At 47.5% G+C, this 18,489-nt stretch overlaps 7 protein-coding genes across 7 annotated transcripts; 5 read left to right on the top strand and 2 right to left on the bottom strand.

Annotated features, from left to right (window-relative positions):
• Nucleotides 1-1,896: 1,896 nt before the first annotated feature.
• Nucleotides 1,897-3,409, top strand: PHATRDRAFT_55229 (predicted protein; the record flags this gene model as incomplete). The annotated part of the gene is made up of 1 exon (XM_002185558.1): nt 1,897-3,409. A coding segment is annotated over exon 1 (1,137 nt), but the record flags the coding sequence as incomplete, so codon positions are not given.
• A 245-nt stretch (nt 3,410-3,654) lies between these two features.
• On the bottom strand, nt 3,655-4,624 carry PHATRDRAFT_50629 (predicted protein). Its single transcript, XM_002185570.1, has one exon. It carries the CDS (start codon nt 4,572-4,574, stop codon nt 3,660-3,662), a length of 915 nt encoding a protein of 304 aa, XP_002185606.1. The 5' UTR covers nt 4,575-4,624; the 3' UTR covers nt 3,655-3,659.
• Nucleotides 4,625-5,024: 400 nt separating this feature from the next.
• PHATRDRAFT_50630 (predicted protein) lies at nt 5,025-7,987 on the bottom strand. Its single transcript, XM_002185571.1, has one exon. The coding sequence runs from the start codon at nt 7,981-7,983 to the stop codon at nt 5,068-5,070; it is 2,916 nt and encodes a 971-aa protein (XP_002185607.1). The 5' UTR covers nt 7,984-7,987; the 3' UTR covers nt 5,025-5,067.
• A 459-nt stretch (nt 7,988-8,446) lies between these two features.
• On the top strand, nt 8,447-10,649 carry PHATRDRAFT_50631 (predicted protein; the record flags this gene model as incomplete). Its single annotated transcript, XM_002185559.1, has 3 exons — nt 8,447-8,705; nt 8,838-9,586; nt 9,659-10,649. Exons 1-3 carry the CDS (start codon nt 8,661-8,663, stop codon nt 10,647-10,649), a joined length of 1,785 nt encoding a protein of 594 aa, XP_002185595.1. The 5' UTR covers nt 8,447-8,660.
• A 407-nt stretch (nt 10,650-11,056) lies between these two features.
• On the top strand, nt 11,057-13,187 carry PHATRDRAFT_50632 (predicted protein; the record flags this gene model as incomplete). The annotated part of the gene is made up of 1 exon (XM_002185560.1): nt 11,057-13,187. Exon 1 carries the CDS (start codon nt 11,319-11,321, stop codon nt 13,185-13,187), a length of 1,869 nt encoding a protein of 622 aa, XP_002185596.1. The 5' UTR covers nt 11,057-11,318.
• Nucleotides 13,188-13,741: 554 nt separating this feature from the next.
• On the top strand, nt 13,742-15,778 carry PHATRDRAFT_41639 (predicted protein; the record flags this gene model as incomplete). The annotated part of the gene is made up of 1 exon (XM_002185561.1): nt 13,742-15,778. The coding sequence occupies one exon, from the start codon at nt 13,742-13,744 to the stop codon at nt 15,776-15,778; it is 2,037 nt and encodes a 678-aa protein (XP_002185597.1).
• An 872-nt stretch (nt 15,779-16,650) lies between these two features.
• PHATRDRAFT_50634 (predicted protein) lies at nt 16,651-18,283 on the top strand (the record flags this gene model as incomplete). The annotated part of the gene is made up of 2 exons (XM_002185562.1): nt 16,651-18,100; nt 18,147-18,283. 2 exons carry the CDS (start codon nt 16,651-16,653, stop codon nt 18,281-18,283), a joined length of 1,587 nt encoding a protein of 528 aa, XP_002185598.1.
• Between the last annotated feature and the right edge of the window lie 206 nt (nt 18,284-18,489).

Raw genomic sequence — 18,489 nt, forward strand, 5'->3', positions numbered from 1 at the left:
GTCTGTGTTCAACGGAGGAGAAACAACTTTACGGAAGCTTGGTTCGAAGTACGCTCAACAAACAAGGAGGAGAAGACACTGATATATCTGATCTGTCGACTGACAGTGAGAGAGAGAAATGAAATATTCATTGAAATGTGATATCACGCCCCTGGCAGTAAGAGCAAGCTGCTCCACAGCGTACGAACGGAAACCTCAGAAACTCCCCCTCAAGAAAACAATATGAAGCTATAACGTGCAGCCTTTAAACCACAAGAACCTAACTGTAAAGGATGTGCTGCAAAGCGGATGAAGGTAGACAGGTCTGTATCCAATGATGAAAGTGGACTCTTTTACAGCCAAGTAATCTTTCACAGTCAACAATTTCATTGTCACAATACGTTTCTTCAAATGACAGTGAACTCAGGGCACAATTTTCTGCTAATTTTGTAAATAGCCAACTTCTGGCCTGTCTCACATAGCTGTTTGGGTACCAGTTCAATCAAGTAGAAGATATTTCTCGTACATTGGCAGCAATCAAACTTGATGGTTAAAAAACAAAGTCAATACTTCCAATCCATTTGTTTCCTTTTGGTCCGGTACCGGCCACAAGTGAGTGACAATGGGGGCGGCAGCTTTTTAACAAGTTCACAGCGAATATTTGTACCTGACTGTGAACAAACGATCTCTAATGTAAAGTGAGCAGCCAAAGTCAAAAGGAATTCTGATCCCGAAACACATACAAATTGTGAAAAATAATAGTAAAATATTGTGGTATTCAAGATATAAATATATATGTCTGAAATGAGTCCGATGACTTGGCTCATTTACTGAGAATGCTTATGCAACTGTAGCTGTAAGTCCTTCAGCACGATGCAAGTGTGGTCGACAGCAAGCCTTTGAGTAAGCATGCACGGACTCAACTAGCTAGGTAGTTGCTTTGTCCGTTTCGACTCCGGAACTGACAGTTAATGTAAATCACTATTTGCTTATCTTGTCGGAAAACCAAGGTAACACTTGTGAAACCAGCAAAGAGAAAATATCTTCTCCGACGAAGAATTAGTCATTGTGCTCCGTCGTAACCGTTATGGCTAAAAATAGCATTCATGAAGCTATGTTGCCGGGATCGTGTCGTCTGCGCAGGCCTCTGTGGTCCACAAGAAGTCGTCGCCGGCTGCAAAGAACGCCTGTTTTGCCGAGCAGTTGTGGTCCTAGCACCGTAATGATCTTGGATGCGAAGCGGATATTTTTGTGTCGCCTCTCCTGTTCCTCAAGCAGCAACAACAACAATTTGCAGTCGGTAGAGTGGGACGACTCGGTTGAGATTCTCTCCCAGGATCCTATGTACTTTCTCGGTCCCTGTTCTTCTGTTTTTTACAAATTGCAACAGGTTGAAAGGTTTGTTTCAGCTAACTGGCAGATTAAACAGGCTAGGGCGACGGTCGATTTTGCTCATGGCGTTGACGCTTCTTCAGCATTTGCAACCCCTGAAACCAGCCTTGGATTTCTAAACAGTTCTATGGCATCGATGCCCTTGTTATCCATTGTATTCCAAGTTCGGTGCAGCACTACATCAGTCGATGAAAAAAATCCTTATACCGTCGATCTCATCACATCTGGCTGGGAATTTAATCCTCGTTTGAGCGCTTGTCTCAAGAGACACCTAGCAGGTACCCGCGTTGTGTGGGGCCGAGAGGATTCTATAACGACTCGAATAGACATGTGCTTTTTTGATCAACATTGGTCTCTGACGGTGGAATCCGTCGTTGTCTCGCAATCGCTGTCGCTTTTGACGGGGTGTTTTGACGTACTTCCGTCAACACGAATAACTTTCGTTCCAGCCGAGATCCGATTTGATCGCGAGACTGTCGACGAAAGATTTGTTACCAGCCAAGAGCGTACTTTGTTTCCGATCGACCTTGGTACTTCTCCCGTCGTGAAAATATTGAATGAAACTATTGAGTGTCTTCGTCACAGCGACGATTCAATTGCGTTACCGCGTGTCTTTGTGTTATCAGGGCCACCTGGCGTCGGAAAAACTCACGGAATACGCATTGCTACCCAGTATGCCTCACGTCAAGGTCCATGTAAGCTTATAGTCTTGCAAGGATCGGAACTTTTGTCGGCGGGGAGTGCTGCCGACGCTTCCTTGTCATTGTTACGGTATTTTGTACAGGCGGCCAATGCAACTGGGTTGAGCTCGGAGGCTGTTGCAGTGCTCTTTCTTGATGAATGTGACGCTCTTTTTGCGTCCGATATTATCGCCGCCAGCCTAGGAAGCTTGCTGGATCGTATGGCTGATCCTTCAGATCTGGAGGCGTTTAAATGGCGGCGAGTAGTTGTTGTGGCCGCCACAAATAGGGTTGAAGCAATTCCAGTATCACTTCAAAGGCCGGGACGCTTGGAACGCGAAGTTTCCTTGTTTCCACCCAGTATTGCCGAGCGCATCTCCATCCTACAATTCCTATTAAGGGATTCATGTAAGGCATGCTTAAAGCCGGAGGAAGTGGAGGGGTTGGCGGAAAGTTGCGTTGGATACGTTGCTGCAGACCTAGTATCGCTTGTTAGACATGCAAAGCTATTACGGCTATTTCAAGACGTGACAGAGAAGCATGATTCCGTTGGCTTGACTTATCATCTGCTAAAAAGTGCCACAAAAGAAGTTGCTGCTTCAGCCTTGCGAGATGCATCACTATCAGCTCCACCAAACAGATCTTGGAAGGATGTTGCGGGCAATCCCGGTGGTGCCAAAACACTTTTGCGTCAAGCTGTTGAGTGGCCTCTATCGAGACGTTGTGCATATGAATGTTTGGGTCTGACGCCACCACGTGGTATTCTTCTATATGGCCCTCCTGGTTGCGCCAAGACTTCCTTGGCAAGAGCTGCAGCCGGAGCTAGCAATGTGGCATTTTTATCGCTTGCACCCGCCGACGTATACGCGTCGTCGTACATTGGCGAAGCTGAAGCGATTGTTCGTCGAACGTTTGCTTTGGCCCGATCGGCAGCGCCATGTGTGTTATTTTTTGACGAAATTGACGCAGTTTTGGGATCGGACGGTAAAGCTGGGCATAGTATGTCTCGTGGGTCGTCTGCAGAAGCAAGAGTTTTGAGTACCTTCTTGAACGAAATGGATGGTGTAGATGGTGAATCAAAAGATGGTGTTCTTGTGCTGGGTGCGACAAATCGGCCCTGGACTTTGGATGTCGCGTTGCTGCGGCCGGGGCGGTTTGATAAGATCATTTACGTCCCTCCTCCTGACTTTGAAGGCCGACAATCTATTCTCAATCTCGCGTGTCGAGAATGGATAGATTTAGGGCTTGCACCTGATATTGATATAGAAATTCTGGCCAGCGAGGGAGTTTCTGGGAATTTGACAGGTGCCGAGATTGTAGGCGCCTGTCGGGAAGCCGCCTCGGATGTGATTCGCAACACTATAATGAGAAAAGCAGAAACGCCGACAGTTGTTTGGTCTTTAAAGCACTCGGATCTAGAATCCGCACTGCAAGCCGTCCAGCCCATTTTGTCGAATCCAACCACTATGCTTGAATTTGATCGTTTTGAAGCAGATCAAAAGCTTATGTAAATGCCCCAATTGCTAGAGTCCCCCTTCCCCCCTCCCGGCTGGGGCACAGTACTATCGCCCTATCAAACCCGAGAAATTTAATTGTTGTGGCTAGTGATTATGCTTTTTTCTTGGACATAGGCTGCAAATACAGCTGTGCGGAAGTACCTTCTGGGTGAATAGTAGGAGCTTTGAGCGGTTCACCAACGTCCTTCACAGCGTCCAGAACGCGTTGGATTGTAGTGCGGGCGGCTTGTGGATCAACCAAGAGTTCACGACGACGACAACGAATCTGCACGAGGCACTTGTGTCCTTTTCCCAGAGCCTCCGTCATTTTGTCAACTTTGCGGGTCATATCGTTTTCAGCAATTCCAGCGCGGAAGCGAAATTCTTTTTCTGGAAGGATTGAAGATTTTTTCTTCTGCAAAATTTTGGATTGCTTGTATTCTAGGACTTTGATATTTGCAAGTTTCACGACCGGAATCTCGTGATCGAGTGCAATCTCAATGAGGTCTTTGTCGAGCTCGATAGATTTCTTTATCGCTTCTGACAATGATACGACTACTGAGATTGTTCGCGGCTTGCAATCGCCTGTCTTTTCCTTTACTGCAGGGGGCGAATCAATAAGTAAACGTACTTGAGCGTTGTGAGCAGAAGACGCTTGTGTTTGCCTCATTAACGCTGCGATGAGATACTCGTTCACTAAGGGAGTTGCGCCCGATGATGCATGTTTATCAGGTGAAGGGCTCTGTGCCGCAAAAAAACGAGCATGTCGAAACTCTGCTTTGCGAAAAGAATTTTCCTTCCCCAATGTCAGTGATTTTGATACGATAGCCATGCAATGATATGACAAGCAGGCATGTCCAAGTAAGCCAATACCAAAACGAGTCTGCCGATGGTGGACTTGTGCTGGCGAATAGATAGTGTAGACAGTCTTCCCTTTCCTCGTGTTGCCTCCGCCCCGACTCGCCCGGTGCCAGCCCTTTACAATATTTGATAGCTTGGCTTGGGTACGCAGCATTACGCAGAGCATCAATCAGAGCGACGAAGTCCTCACTTACAGTTTCTGCTCTTCCTTAGAAGTTGGTCCTCGCATTTCGAATGAAGGACAGCGTTCTATTGCTGTTGTTTTGACTGCGAGTGACTTGGTCAGGGTTGGTGAATACCCAATACGTAGGCAAGTAGGGTGGGGCTACTGTTTCCCACGTAAACAACGTAGCACAATCGGTGTATCGACAGAAAGAATGCGGCGGTTATCACAAATTGCAATCCCATACGGTAAGGTCACATTTATGTGAACGGTAAATGAATATAATTGTGAGATGGACTTGTTAAATTGGAGATGAAGAAATTCCAAAATCGGCTGCAAAGAGATTGTTAACTGGGCTTTTGGCATTTGCCAGTTTGTCGATAGCCTTTTGAAGCTTTGGTATATCGACTCGGTGAATTGACATTCAAAAAGTCCTCTACTGGCACTTAAATTGTACTGCACGGTGGTGATTTAGCTGTTGTAAGCTATGCAATATTTACATCCTTCTCTTTGGTGAAGTCGCTCTTGCATGGTCACTTTTTCCATCGATTCGTTTTCTCGAGCGCTTTTTCTCGTTCCAGGATTTCGTTATCATTGCTTCATATTCATCAGCATCTACAAAGGTGGCTAATCCCTCTACTGTATGGTTCAACGAGGCTCCTTCCTCGACAACTTCGCCGTCATTAGATTTCTCTTCATTTATCAACGTCAAGTTGCCATCCACACCGCTGTCGGAGATGTGGTCGTCCGACGAATCCAAACCATCCAAGTCGACACTCATCAACACCAACTGCTCGTCCATGAACAGCTCGTCATCGTCACTTACGCTACTATCGGCTCCGTCAATATCCATGAACGCATCGACATCATTTTCTTCGCTGTCAAGATCTTTGATACCGTCGCCTACAATGGTGTCGTTTCTGGTCAGGGCTTTGCCCTTCTGTGACGACTCACTTTCGTCGTCGCTCTCATCCTCTAGTTCTTCATCACTATACATATCCCCCCAACCTTCCATATCTGGATCTTCCTCGTCAAGATCCGCGGGCCCGTTTTCGTTAATCGAGTCTTCGATAATTTTTTGTGCCAAAGCGTCGACATAGGCCTCCTCATCATCATCGGTTTCCCAGCCTTGCTCCAAATCATCAAATTTTTGTACGTCCAAAGTTGCTACTTCGGCCTCGTCAAAAGCATCTTCCTCCAAATGTTCTACAGCATCAACTTTTGGTTTATGCCGGACAATGCCTTTGAGTTTGTCACGCCGAGCTTGCTCCAAAAAGAATTTGTGGAAAAAGTCATCAGGTGCGTCGACGTTGGGATTGCTTAAAAAGCTTGGGTCATTCAGAGGTAGCGCAACCTGTGACTCTACCAAAAGCCCAGTACCACTCTTTCGCTCTGCCACGCTCTCACCGCGTTGAAATTTGCCAGCTACCCGATCAATCGACTTTGGATTACGGTAAGCGAACTTATCCAGGAACGGTCCCACACCAAAATCGCGCAAAGGGTCGCCACTGTAGTCAATGTTCCCAATTGCACTGGCGAACCTTGAGACCGATGGGTGAAAATGTTTCAACAACAACGTCAATTCCCACAGCGGAGCTTTCGTTATAGCTTTCTCGATTGATTGTTCGTTTTCTTCGGAAGCTATTTCAGGTGCATCGACATACTCCGATAAGACTAAAGCACCGCGAGGTTCTCGTTTGGTTGGATCCAAAACACGAAAAGCGTCGGATCCTTCCAAGACATCTTGAAAGCAGGATAGTAGGTTCCCGTGGTGTTTCGTTATTTCGTTAAGCAGAAAAAGAGAACCAGCAACTACCGATGAAGAACAGTGAATGGTTGTACATAAAATACGTTTCGCGAATGCAACCACGCGAGTTTGGTCATTGTCATATTTCATGGCTTTGTAAAGAAGATTGAAGAACATTGTAAGGTGTTTGCCGGTACCCAAAAGGGAGGGCTGCGCCAGCGTTGAATACAAGGCTCGATAGAAGCGATCACGGCGGGCATGCTCTTCAGGGCGTAATTTGCGCGAAATCGTTTGTCGCTGGTCCTGTTCGAATTCCGCACCAACGGACAAGTGAAAAAGCAGTAGTAGCGCCTGTGTCGTGGCAGCGGCCGGTGCTGTATGCACGACCCGGTAGAGGGCATCGATGTGCTGTTCCATTGTTGAATCATGATGAGGCAAATAGGGGTGGGCTCGATTCACGCCTGTCAGCAGTGCCGATAAAAGTCGAGATTTCATTCCTGCCTCTTCCTCATTCGCTGTTTCCTTTTTTTTAGGTTTTTGTACGGCAAGTTCGAACAAACGAAAGTACGTGCTGATCAGAGACGCAGGTAGTGACGGCTCGGTCGCTTCGTCGGCTCCCCCTTGAGTCTCTTCCCGTTTTAATTTCAGCTGGTTCAAAAAGGTGATACAATTATATAAAGCCCGTGATGATAGATGTGGTCGGTGAGCAAGCTGTTGCACTTCTCGCGCCACAATCACTTGCATAGCTGTATGCTGTTGGAGAAGTTTTCGTAGCTCAAAGGCAGCGCCAGCCGAAACTTTTTTGGCTGGGTCGCCAAGTTTATTGACAATTACTGGTAACAATGTAGATTCTCCTTCTGGAATGGAACGCAAAAGAACTGCAGCAAGACGAATAGTTGGAATTTTTTGTAACTCCGTTCCTTCTCGAAGTATTAGGGATACGTATTGACGTAGAAACAGATGATACTTGGCCTTGACCATTTCTTCGAAGCGCCATAGAAGAAGAATCCGCGGGGACAGGGTCTTTTTCGTCGTGTTCTTTACGCCTTCGCTCTCGTACAGGTATAGGGGACGTTGTTCCATTGATATCAGTTTGCGCCGATTCGGTAGAAAGGTGTTAACGAAGAGGTCTTCCAGTGCTTCTGCAGCAAGCTGAGCCACACGAGAATTTGTTTGAGTCGAAGAATTCGAATCGGAACAGCCCGCCATGTTCAACAGTCCATCCAATACGTAGAACTTATGTACCGGATCAGTGCTAACGACCACACTCATAGCAGCGACGCGATCCTTGAGTGTACCTTTCTTCATGGTGGACTCTACCCATCGATCATCCGAAGTGTTTGATTCCTTGCCAAAGAGCTGCACCTCCCGTCGATAGATTGCGTCTCCCAGGGCCCGATACTTTAGAACGAGATCTTTGCTAACTCGTTGTCCCTTTTCGGGTGGATTGGATGCGGTGGTAGCGTCTCGCTCTTCCGCGTACTGCTTGTTGCCGAGGCGGTACCAGGTTGGGGCATCTTCGTTCAGTTGAATCAGCAAGGTACTGTGCGGCTGATACGTTGACGAACTTTCCACCGCGGCGCTCTCGCTTTGACTGTGTTGCCTACTTTCCGATTTGGAACCACGACGGCGTCGTGGTTTGGTTTTGATAGCTTCCACTACCATGGTGCTGTAGGAAAAACAGTGTGGGTGACAGAACAACTGCTGTTGCAGTGTTGCTCGCTCGCCGAGTTCAATTTAACTGTAAGTTGGCGTTCCTTGCTTTTTCGTAATTTTGCTTGGCTTTGATAGCCTCGACTCGATTTTTGTTCGAATGGGCGGGGGCCGGTTTCGGCGGGGGACATGGAAACGTTCTCATAACCCAGACTGTGCCAAGCGTCTGTCTGTCGCTCGTACCGAGAATATCGTAGGCAGTAGAATTTACAGTTGACTGGTAACTTGTAATAGTAATGTAAACAATGTGCGTCTGTCTGTCGGCCCTACCCATTCCCATGGGCTCGCCTCCAACCAACCTCGAGTCGTTCAGAATCCGGAGTCCGTCCTCGAACGATCCGGAATCGGTTTTCTTTCTGTTGCGTGACAGTTACCACACTCTAGTAGTAGCTTTGATCCACGGTCGGCAAGTTGTTTCGACTATAGCATGAAGGCGCAACTCACAGTCATAAATTGATCCCAAAGTAGTGTTACCTATCTATAGTTGCTTACTTTTCGTCGTCATTCCTCGCTTCTCGCTTGATTTTGCTCCTCTCTTTCCTCGACAAGATCTTCGAGCAGTCCGAGTTTTCTTCCTTTGGAAATCAATAGCATCTCTTGCCCAATTGGTCCGACCACGAACGTTGCAAATGTGTGGAATCATCGGTTTGTTACTGGCCAACGAAAATGAGTTTGTACGTACCAAAATTCCAGTGGCGGTACCAATGGCGCTATCTTGTGTTGCCTAAAGCTTTCGTGTCCATGTCTACTCCGGTAATCCTTTTCTCTAACTCTACCGTATCAAATGGTGTTCTTTTTGCGTACAGGTCAACCAAATGCTTTTTGACGGGTTGACGGTCTTGCAACATCGGGGGCAAGATGCTGCAGGTATGGTGACGGCGGAACGCCGTCGCTTACATTTGCGCAAAGACAACGGTCTGGTCAAGGATGTCTTTCAGGCGCATCACATGCTCGAACTGCGCGGGAACATGGGCATCGGACACGTCCGCTATCCCACCGCTGGCACCAGCAGTTGCGCCGAAGCCCAACCGCTTTACACAAACTATCCCTTTGGAATATGCGTTGCGCACAACGGAAACTTGACCAATACGGAAGACCTCACCCTGCGTGTGGAGAAAACCATCGGTCGGCATGTCAACACGGATAGTGACTCCGAGCTTTTACTCAACTTGTTTGCGGAGTATTTGACGGCAGAAACCCGCAAAGCTGACAGCCATCAAAGCAAGACAACAACCAATGGAAACTCTGAGGACGATACCGATTTCGACATGAAAGAAGCTGTCTTTACGGCCGCATCGCAAGTCATGCAGATCTGTCGCGGAGGATACGCTGGGCTCTATCTCATTAATGGCTTTGGTCTCGTTGGGTTTAGAGATCCCCACGGAATTCGTCCTCTCGTCTTTGGCTGTCGCAAAGCTGGTTCAAACGCGGACGAATTAGACGATGAAGGCATTCCGGTCACCCCAGCGGTCATGGGGAATGCGGAACGGTCGTACGACTACGTGATTAGCAGCGAGTCCGTCGCCGTTGATACCCTGGGATTCAAACTGATTCGGTAAGTGGGGAGCTATGCAAACATGATTATATATGCGTGTGTACTTTGGCTGTTTTTGTACTGGTCGCTTAGTTTGCGTATTTTTTCTGTTTTTAGGGACGTAAACCCTGGTGAAGCCATCTTCATTGACATGGACGGCAACTGTCATACACGCCAGTGCCACATGCCAAACTTGGCCCCCTGCATTTTTGAATACGTCTACTTTGCTCGACCAGATTCTATCATGGATGGTGTCAGCGTCTACGAAACCCGTCTCAAAATGGGGGACAAGTTGGCCGGTAAAGTTTTGCGTGAATATCCCGATCACGACATTGACGTGGTCATTCCCATTCCCGACACTTCTCGCACATCCGCGCTGCAAGCGGCTTACAAATTGGACCGCCCGTTCCGCGAGGGCTTCATTAAAAATCGATACATTGCCCGAACCTTCATTATGCCAGGACAAGCAACTCGCCGGAAGTCGGTACGGCTCAAGCTCAACACAATCAAGAGTGAATTTGCCGGCAAAAATGTTCTATTGGTGGATGATTCCATTGTTCGTGGTACGACGGCAAACGAAATTGTTCAAATGGCCCGGGACGCCGGTGCTCGCAAGGTCTATTTTTCCAGTGCCGCGCCACCTATTCGATACCCTAACATTTATGGTATCGACATTCCGACGCGTGAAGAGTTGGTGGCATACCAGCGTAACGAGGAAGAGATTGCCAAAGAGATTGGCTGCGACTGGGTTGTGTACCAGGATCTGACGGACTTGGAAGATTCCATCAGAGAAGCAGCGCCGAAAGGGGTGGAACTGAAACAATTCGATACAAGTTGCTTTAGTGGCCAGTACGTAACCGGTGAACAAATTGGAGACGATTACTTTACCAGGTTGCACGAAGCCCGGAATGACGGTGCCAAAGAGAAGAGAAAGCAACCTTTACAGGGTGGACCGTCCGCCAAGAAGCCCCAGCAAAGCAATAACGGATGCGAGTCGGTGAACAACGACAAGCGGGAAACGGTGGGAGAGGAAGGAGGCAGTTGCGAACCCTTGACGAATCAACCGATGGGGCTCGTGCGGTGAAACAACAGAGCGAGACAACGCTTTGGAATACCCTTACCCGTGTGACGTTCCGGCTCTGAGAGGTGGGTGTCGTATCCGGCTTAAAAATCGTTTACATTCCATGGAACGACAACCTAAGATTCCAAACCGATTGCTTTACTGCAGGATCTTTGTTGCTTCGGCCAATAGACTTCCGGCCATCTAATATTTTACTGTTCGTCGTCCGAAATCGTTGTCCTGTTATGTTAGTGGCGCCTTACAACACCCGCATCCTCGACTGTGACATGACCGTTCAGAGTCCAATTAAGAGTTTTTGAGATTTATTTTGACGTTTAAGTAGTTCTATCGCCTTCAACGGCCGCTCAAGCGTCGATATTTAAAAATACAGGTATACCCGTTGGTTGGTTCGTTTCACAGCCGCTGTCGTGGTAGCCACCATGATGGTCGGCGTCGATAGTAGTCTCGTTTTGTCAACTTTAACGCTTATGCCGGTCGCCTAGTGCGCTCTATGCGAGAGAAGGTCCTAACACCAAATATTGTCGATAGAATCGCTGTTTACAGTTAGCTGTATAGCTATATCTGTAGAGAATCGGTTTCCGCGAGAAGGATTCATTATTTTGGGCTCTAACCAGGGAGGTCTGTGTTAGCGAAGATTCAGTGTAGGAGAAACATTTTGCATTGCGCTTCGGTATGACTCCTTCGGCATCGTCTAAGAAGGGCAAAACTAAACTCGAGGAGTTTTTTGAGGTCGCAGAACGGAGGAAATCGCTGACCTCAATGGACCTTTGGCTAAAGATGACATCATCGCAGAGCCAATTGTCAACGTTAAACCAGAGGCGAACTCATAACGGCTCTTCAAAACCAAAGTCTTCGAGTTTTGCTCTTAAAGGTAATGGTCGCATGCCAAGAGAGTACGAGTCGGAGACAAGCTTGAAAAATGGCCTGGCCGTGAGAAAGGAATCACACCCGCCTACTTGTCCGAAGGTACATACATCGACATCTATGGGAGGCATTGAAGGCATTAACAATCGCCCACCCATGTTATTAGGAGCGGGCCATTCCTTTACGCGCACAGTGGAAGGTGCGAGTGCCGGTATTTCCGGCGTTGCTAGCGACGACGACGATTCAATTGAAATTTTGAAAGTTGTTCCGTCAGTGATTGACAGTATCGGTGCTGCCTTTCCTAGTGAAGCTCCCGTAACAGAGGAAGATGAAGAACGTTGGCTGCAGCATGCAATTAGGAAATCATATGAAGAGACGCGAAAAGTTTTGCCTTCTAAGCATTTTCCGCCACTGACGCCCCGCACGTCTCCTAGGATACTAGCTCGCAAACGAGCACGGGCTTCGGAAAAGTATTTGGAACCTGATACGGAAGGAAAAGCAACAAGTAGCAAGTTTTTGAAGTTTTCTCCCGCTAAGTCCGTATTTCAATCAACATCTCCGGCTGCATCTAATGATGATGACAGCAGCAAAGATAAGGCAACAACTAGCAAGGTTCCGCCTGGTGATCACCTCTATACATTTAATGAGTTTGATCGGATGTTTGACGATGTCTTCTTGGATTTTGGTATGGAAGTGACGGATGTGGAAGAAGGCTGCCTAGTCAGGACGGGTAACTCGAAAGTGTCCCCCAGCGATACCAAAGGACAATCCAAAGCGCAATACGGTAGACTCTTACCGACTGCCACCCAGTACCTGCTCGCGGATGCACTGTGTGTAACAAAAAAGGACACATTCGTTGATATTGGACATGGTATTGGTAATGCAGTCATCCAAGCAGCCTATACAATGGGCTGCGAATCGCGCGGTATAGAAGTTATGGCCGGTCGCAATTTGGTGGCCGAGCTCATTATGGAAAATTTAGAAGGACAACGAAAAGTACATCATGAGCGAGATAATAGGAGCGTGATTGTTGGAAAAATTCTGCTGCGGCATGGTCGTTTAGAGGTCCCTGAACACCGCACATTTTTGACCAATCCAGAAGGTGTAACCAAGGCTTTTCTTGACAATTTCAATGGCGTGTTTGCGGATCGATCGGCCAAGCTACGACAACGGTACACACTAGACCAATACAATGCCGGACTGTTTGCATTGATGAAACCCGGATCAATGCTAGTTGCTTTGCACAAGTTAGACCTAGGTCCAACATATTTGGAGGCCAACACCTATCGGAAGCGACACAATTTAGCCAATCAGGACAATATCTTGGCTTCATTTTACGCTCTGGAAGAATTCAGCTTTGGACCTGCATGTAACGCTGTGACTTGGTCACAAGGTGGTGGTTGTACAGATGCTATAATTGGGTACAAGTATACCAGGCTAAATCAGAAGACGCCAGAAGGCAAGGCCGTGTTTCTGTGCTGCAATCGTGATTGTGACATAGCTCGTGCGGGAACACCAATTGATGCCACGCGCCTAGTGGAGTCGGATGAGGGGGATGGTACACGGGTTGTAATTAATACATGCATTTGCAAATACACACCAATTGCACCTCGATCGGGACGTAACAGGAGGCCAAGAAAGTTCAGGGAATCATTGTCGGAAGAATCAGATAGTTGATGGCGGTTTCAAATAAGCGATAAGTTTGGGGTAAGGCCATATTGTAGGCTGTGTGTAGAAACAGCTCAGAAACTCTCTTTTGGAGGAGCGCCAAAGAGCACATAAGCTAGATGTATGTGCTAGAGAGCTAGGTATATGAGTAGTAAGTTTGGGTTCACAGTCAGAGGTGAGTGGATTGCAAGAATGGGATGGAGTGAAGGACTGACTGTGACGTCACCTTGTTTCACAATCACAAAACCTGAAAAAGTGTGGGGGATAATCGAAGTCGAGTCTGGGACCATAGAATTGACATTGACAGTGAATCCGGTTGTCCACGGGTTTAAGATCCGTTGCGTCAGATTACGACGTAATTTACACTAAGGGAAGCCTTGGCCTAAGCACAAGTCGTATCCAGACGAATGCCTGAGTCGAGGAAAAGGCGAGTACGCGGCTCGGTAGTTTGGCTTTCTCTGGTGTTGTCCGGTCAGAGAAAGGAGGGGCTTCAGGATTGGACGGCAATTCTTTGCCTTCTAGTCCCACTCACTGTAGCGGAAGCCAGCCACGTCTATCCGAATATGCCTGACGAATCAAATGTGCATGAGGAGGCAGCTTTTCAGGATCACGTATCGTCTAGTGAACACTCTCAGAAAGCACGTGAACGTCGACACCCCGTCGCAATCGCAAACAACGCAGAGGGTAAATCTTCGGCTGAATTTTCCGATCAAACGATTACACAAACGACCGCAGCCGATTCAGTTTCAGACCTGATCGGCGGCGAAGACTATGAGACTCCAGTTGTGCCTTACGCCAATCTGGGCAATCCTACGCTTTTTGAACAAGCTGAGACCAAGCATTTCTCTTCGCAAAAGAATAGTGACGATATTTCTGACACGGTTGAAACTCATTCGAGCGCGGCCACCCAAGACAATCCGGATAGGAATAGGGAGAGTTTGATCAAAATCAACACGTTGTCCAGCGATAGCGGTAGTCCACCCTCTGGTGACGAGGCACAAATGAGCACGGAAAGTACATTCCAACAACCCAGATCGCGAGGGGGCTACGTGGATCAAGAGAGAAGTTCACCGATGACAATCATTCCAAGTGACTCTCTCAAAACCGACGTCAGATCAGAAATCTTTGCGCTGGAGCACACGCAGTCCCACAGTCAATTGGAGTCGATCGACGCGGAGCTCAAAGCCGCAAAAGCGGCAACGGAGGTAGTGGATGATTCTTTAGAAGAGGAAGTCCGAGCTATGCGAGCTGAAGGGTCGACATCGGGTCGGCAGGCCTGTAATCTAGATTCTAAGCGAGTCTTCGTGACCGATGACGCTGTCTTAGCAGAATCGGATGCCTCAAATGAACTGGAGCTGCTAGAACACCCGCGTTTGGAGTTTTCGCAAATATGCGGCAGACCCGAATTCGAAAAATACGAATTTCCGGACGAGGAGACGCGAAAAGGCGACGCGGAGGAACAAGAGAACAAGTACAAGAGAGATGAAGTAGCAATCAAACACAGTATACTTGAAACAGCGGGGAGTCACAGCGAGTGGACGGAGCAATTGAGGGACGAAACCGGCAAATCTCTGATCCCAAAAGAGACCGAAAAGCAGGACAACCCACACAAAGAAAACTCTGTTGTGGGGGAAGAAGCCATGATACCGACCAATTCACGTATGGAAAACGAAGATACACAGGAAAATTCCAAACCATCGGAACCTGCCGTTGCTTCAGAAGCTAAGCCATCCCTCAAAGCTGGTTCGTTCGCTAGCCATATCGACAAAGTAACTTACGACGAAATGGAAAATTCCTTTGCCGGTGCAAATGAGCACTCCGGCGCAGTGATAGCCCAATCAATGAAGCAAGACACTGTTGCCCACGAACTTCAGACTCCATTTTGTGGTGTTTGGGGGGCGGTACATGGGGAACGAAAGCTCGCCGATTTGTCGGTTCTCGTTTTATTGTTTGAAAACTTGCTTTCTGACAAGAACGACGACAACGATGCTCGAAACGCGGCTGAATTGGCTTTACTTGAGCGAAAATTCGAAGATCTTATGGACGCGGATTATTTTTTGGCTGAAAGTGTGCCCTCAAGTATTGAGAACATTGCTGAATCACAGGTCCCCATGGCGAAGTCTATCAGGAATGAGTTTGTTGATGGACTAGATGACATAGATAAATTTTTCGAAGACATCGATCCTCCGGACGAGTTGGATGTTGGAGCTGGTGGATCGTCTATACAGGAAGTCCTGATGGGACAAGGTAGTCGAATCATTCTTAAACGGCTAGTTATAGCAGCTAAAGTCGTTCGAGACACCGCGGTTGAGATTAAGAGGACGCTACTGACAAAAATCGCGGACGACGACGGTTCGTTCAGCATGGCGCGGAGGGAAAAACTTTACGGTATATTGAGGACAATACGGAGGCTAACCCGTAAGAGCATTGAAGCTTTTCGTCGTTTCATTGAAGGACTCTTGGAAGGTGATGTTTTCGATGGAGAGGATTTTGTCCTTGACTTCACAGTCAATCCAAATCCGCCCAGCGAGGCGGACGCAGACCCGGGAAAAAAAGCATTTCGTCAGCAATCACAGTCAATAAACGGTCGAGCTAACTGACAGTGAACGTGAGAGCGCGTTTGCTAGTCACTGTCAATCCCGAGTGGAAAACGGAGCCATCGTCTAATTAGTTTACAGTTATTGCCTTTAATTTCTGACTTTCTCCGCTGCAAGTAGGTATCTGCCCCAGTGCTGAAATGAAGACATGCAGCACGAGTTCATTGTCAGTAGTTCTTGGATTGTGCACGGCGTTCTTTTTCTGTTTGGCGTAGACATACTTTTCTCCCTTTTCACTGCCGATAGTGAAGCATCTATGCTGCTGCCTGGTTTACCGTTCTGCTACCTCTGCCGTGGTCCGCGGCCATGCTAGTAGGAAATCAAAATGTATTTTCACCTTTCTGACTCTGAGTGCTTACTCTCCTCTCCCCTTTTAGAATCCATACAAATATTAATGTTTTCATTAAAAATTCTTGACTACGATGAATTCCTTGTGTCTGTCGACCGTAGCGTATAGCAAACGAATTTGGTTAATTTTCTTTCAAAGGCGAGTTTACTGTTATCATTTCGGGTCGAACGCCTCTATAGCCAACTGCAAAATTTTGTTGTTCATTCCCAGGAAGAAAGTCTTCGGCTCCTCACAACAAATATTAAAGCTTTCACTGTAGATAGTTAGTTGTCCTTTTCAAAAGAGAATATACGCTTTTGTTGATTTGAAATCGTTCAAACGCGTCGACCCCCTTCATACTTAGCAACCTATCACGCGTGGTCGAACACATTATGACACATTTGGTTTGATATAAGAAGCGAACTATAACGGCTTCCTAGTTGTGCTCCAATAATTAAATACAAAATATGAATTTGCGCCCTTTTTCCAAGGAATGCTTGCCTGCGGTTTCTAGGTCGACCAGTAGGCAATCACACAATTGCTCATCATGGTTTTCCAAATCTACGACGGGAATAACTCTCAAAAGCGCAAAAACGCTGCCGTAATGAAGGATGGCTCTTCCTCCGTCTTTCAGATTCGCCTTTGGGCGGTGTTTCTTTTCACAGCTTTACTTGGATCGGTATCGATTCTACTAACGCTCTCCAGCGCTTTCACTAATCAGATTAATTTCTGCTCAGAGTCTGCTCGGCAATATGAACCAGGGCCAGTTTCTTGGAGACAAAGCGCCATGGCATTTCAAGCAGTCAAAGCCCATCAAAAATTCACGGAAAAGAGTATTCAGCGGGAAATGCCAGTCACCCTTGCGCAGGCCCATCCCACTTCATCAATGATACTTATTCGCGCTCTGGGCAACGCCTTACCGCCGAGACATAGTACGCAGCAAACTTTGGAAAATCTTGACTTCATTCTGGCGCACGAAGAGTCGTTTCCCAACACAACACGACACTGGTTTGTCAATCGCTTCGTCGATCCCGAGGTGGAACGACTAGTCCTGGACCGACTTCAGAAGGCTAACGAATCCTACACTGTCATTCCATTTGACTTGCAGGTCTACGACAAAATTGAATACGCATATGATCGGATCCCCAAGGACCAGATTCATCTCCCTCCTGAAACAATAGAAGGGGAGGGACTCACGGAGAAGGAAATACTTCTTACCGAAGAGCAGATACAGCATGACAAGATTCTATATGTCATCAATATTAATGGGGTCAGGAATGCCATGCTAGACTACGGCCGCAAACATTCCAGTGCTGAATACATTCTTCCTTGGGACGGTAACTGTTTCATGACGCGAAAGGCGTGGTCTTCGATCCAGTCGTCTTTGGCCGAAAATCCGCTTGCCAGGTACTTCACAACGCCCATGGATCGACTCCAAGAGCCCAACGAAGCTCTACTATCGGATATGTACGTGCACAATGCGGTGGAAGAGCCGCAGATCATTTTTCATCGATCGGCTCGGTCCGAATTTAATGAAAAACTTCGGTATGGACGAAGAAACAAAGTTGAGCTGCTTTTGAGGCTTGGTGTGTCGGGGCCTTGGGACAAATGGCCGTGGTTGGATAGTGAGAAGGCAATTCTGGATCCAGCCCACGCTTCTGACGCTGTTGGCGATGTACCAGTAGCTGGTTGGATAACGCGGCTGTATTCAGGAACCAAAGCTGCCGAAGTATCTGGTACAATTCGTTTTCGAGGCATACTTCGAAGCCATGCCGTCACATCGCTTCTGGAACGGCTTGACCTTCGAGCTGCACAAGACATACACGGCTTGACTTCTTCAACATTACTTTTCTTCAACGAAAAGCAATTGATGGGGGAGCGCAACCTCTGGAAGGCAGGTGAGCAGAAAGAAGTCTTTCGAGAGCTAGTGCAACTGGCTGACCAAGCGCTACTGTTTGGACCTTGGTCGGTTATGGATAAGCAGCCTTACGGCTGTGGTGTATCGGGAAATTGTCATGAATATTTTCACCCGTCGCCGTACAGGTGGCCACAGAGGAATGAATCTGGACACATCGACTGGTCGAAACCGTTTGAGCGGCATGACGGTATGCGTGCGCCCGGTACATCCCTCTTTAGCGCCGGAAGTGAGCAGTATGATCGATCTGGTTTGGCTGCAATGAAGTACAACACTACGCTGCTTGCTTTGGCGTATTCGTTGACAGAGAACAAGGCTTATGCTGACAAGGCAGCCAGCAATCTTCGACACTGGTTTCTAAATAATGCAACGCGCATGAAACCACACATCAACTATGCCCAGGTAAATTGGAGGGCACATGGAAAGGCAAAGGGTGCATCTGCTGGTCTTATTGAAATGAAAGATGTGTAC

The sequence above is a fragment of the Phaeodactylum tricornutum genome, chromosome 33 (assembly GCF_000150955.2).
Source record: "Phaeodactylum tricornutum CCAP 1055/1 chromosome 33, whole genome shotgun sequence".
Taxonomy (NCBI): Eukaryota; Bacillariophyta; class Bacillariophyceae; order Surirellales; family Neidiaceae; genus Phaeodactylum; species Phaeodactylum tricornutum.

Bases quoted from the DNA above. Each gene is read 5' to 3' on its own strand.
- PHATRDRAFT_50629 (XM_002185570.1), bottom strand. From the start codon at position 4,574: ATGCTCTGCGTAATGCTGCGTACCCAAGCCAAGCTATCAAATATTGTA.
- PHATRDRAFT_50630 (XM_002185571.1), bottom strand. From the start codon at position 7,983: ATGGTAGTGGAAGCTATCAAAACCAAACCACGACGCCGTCGTGGTTCC.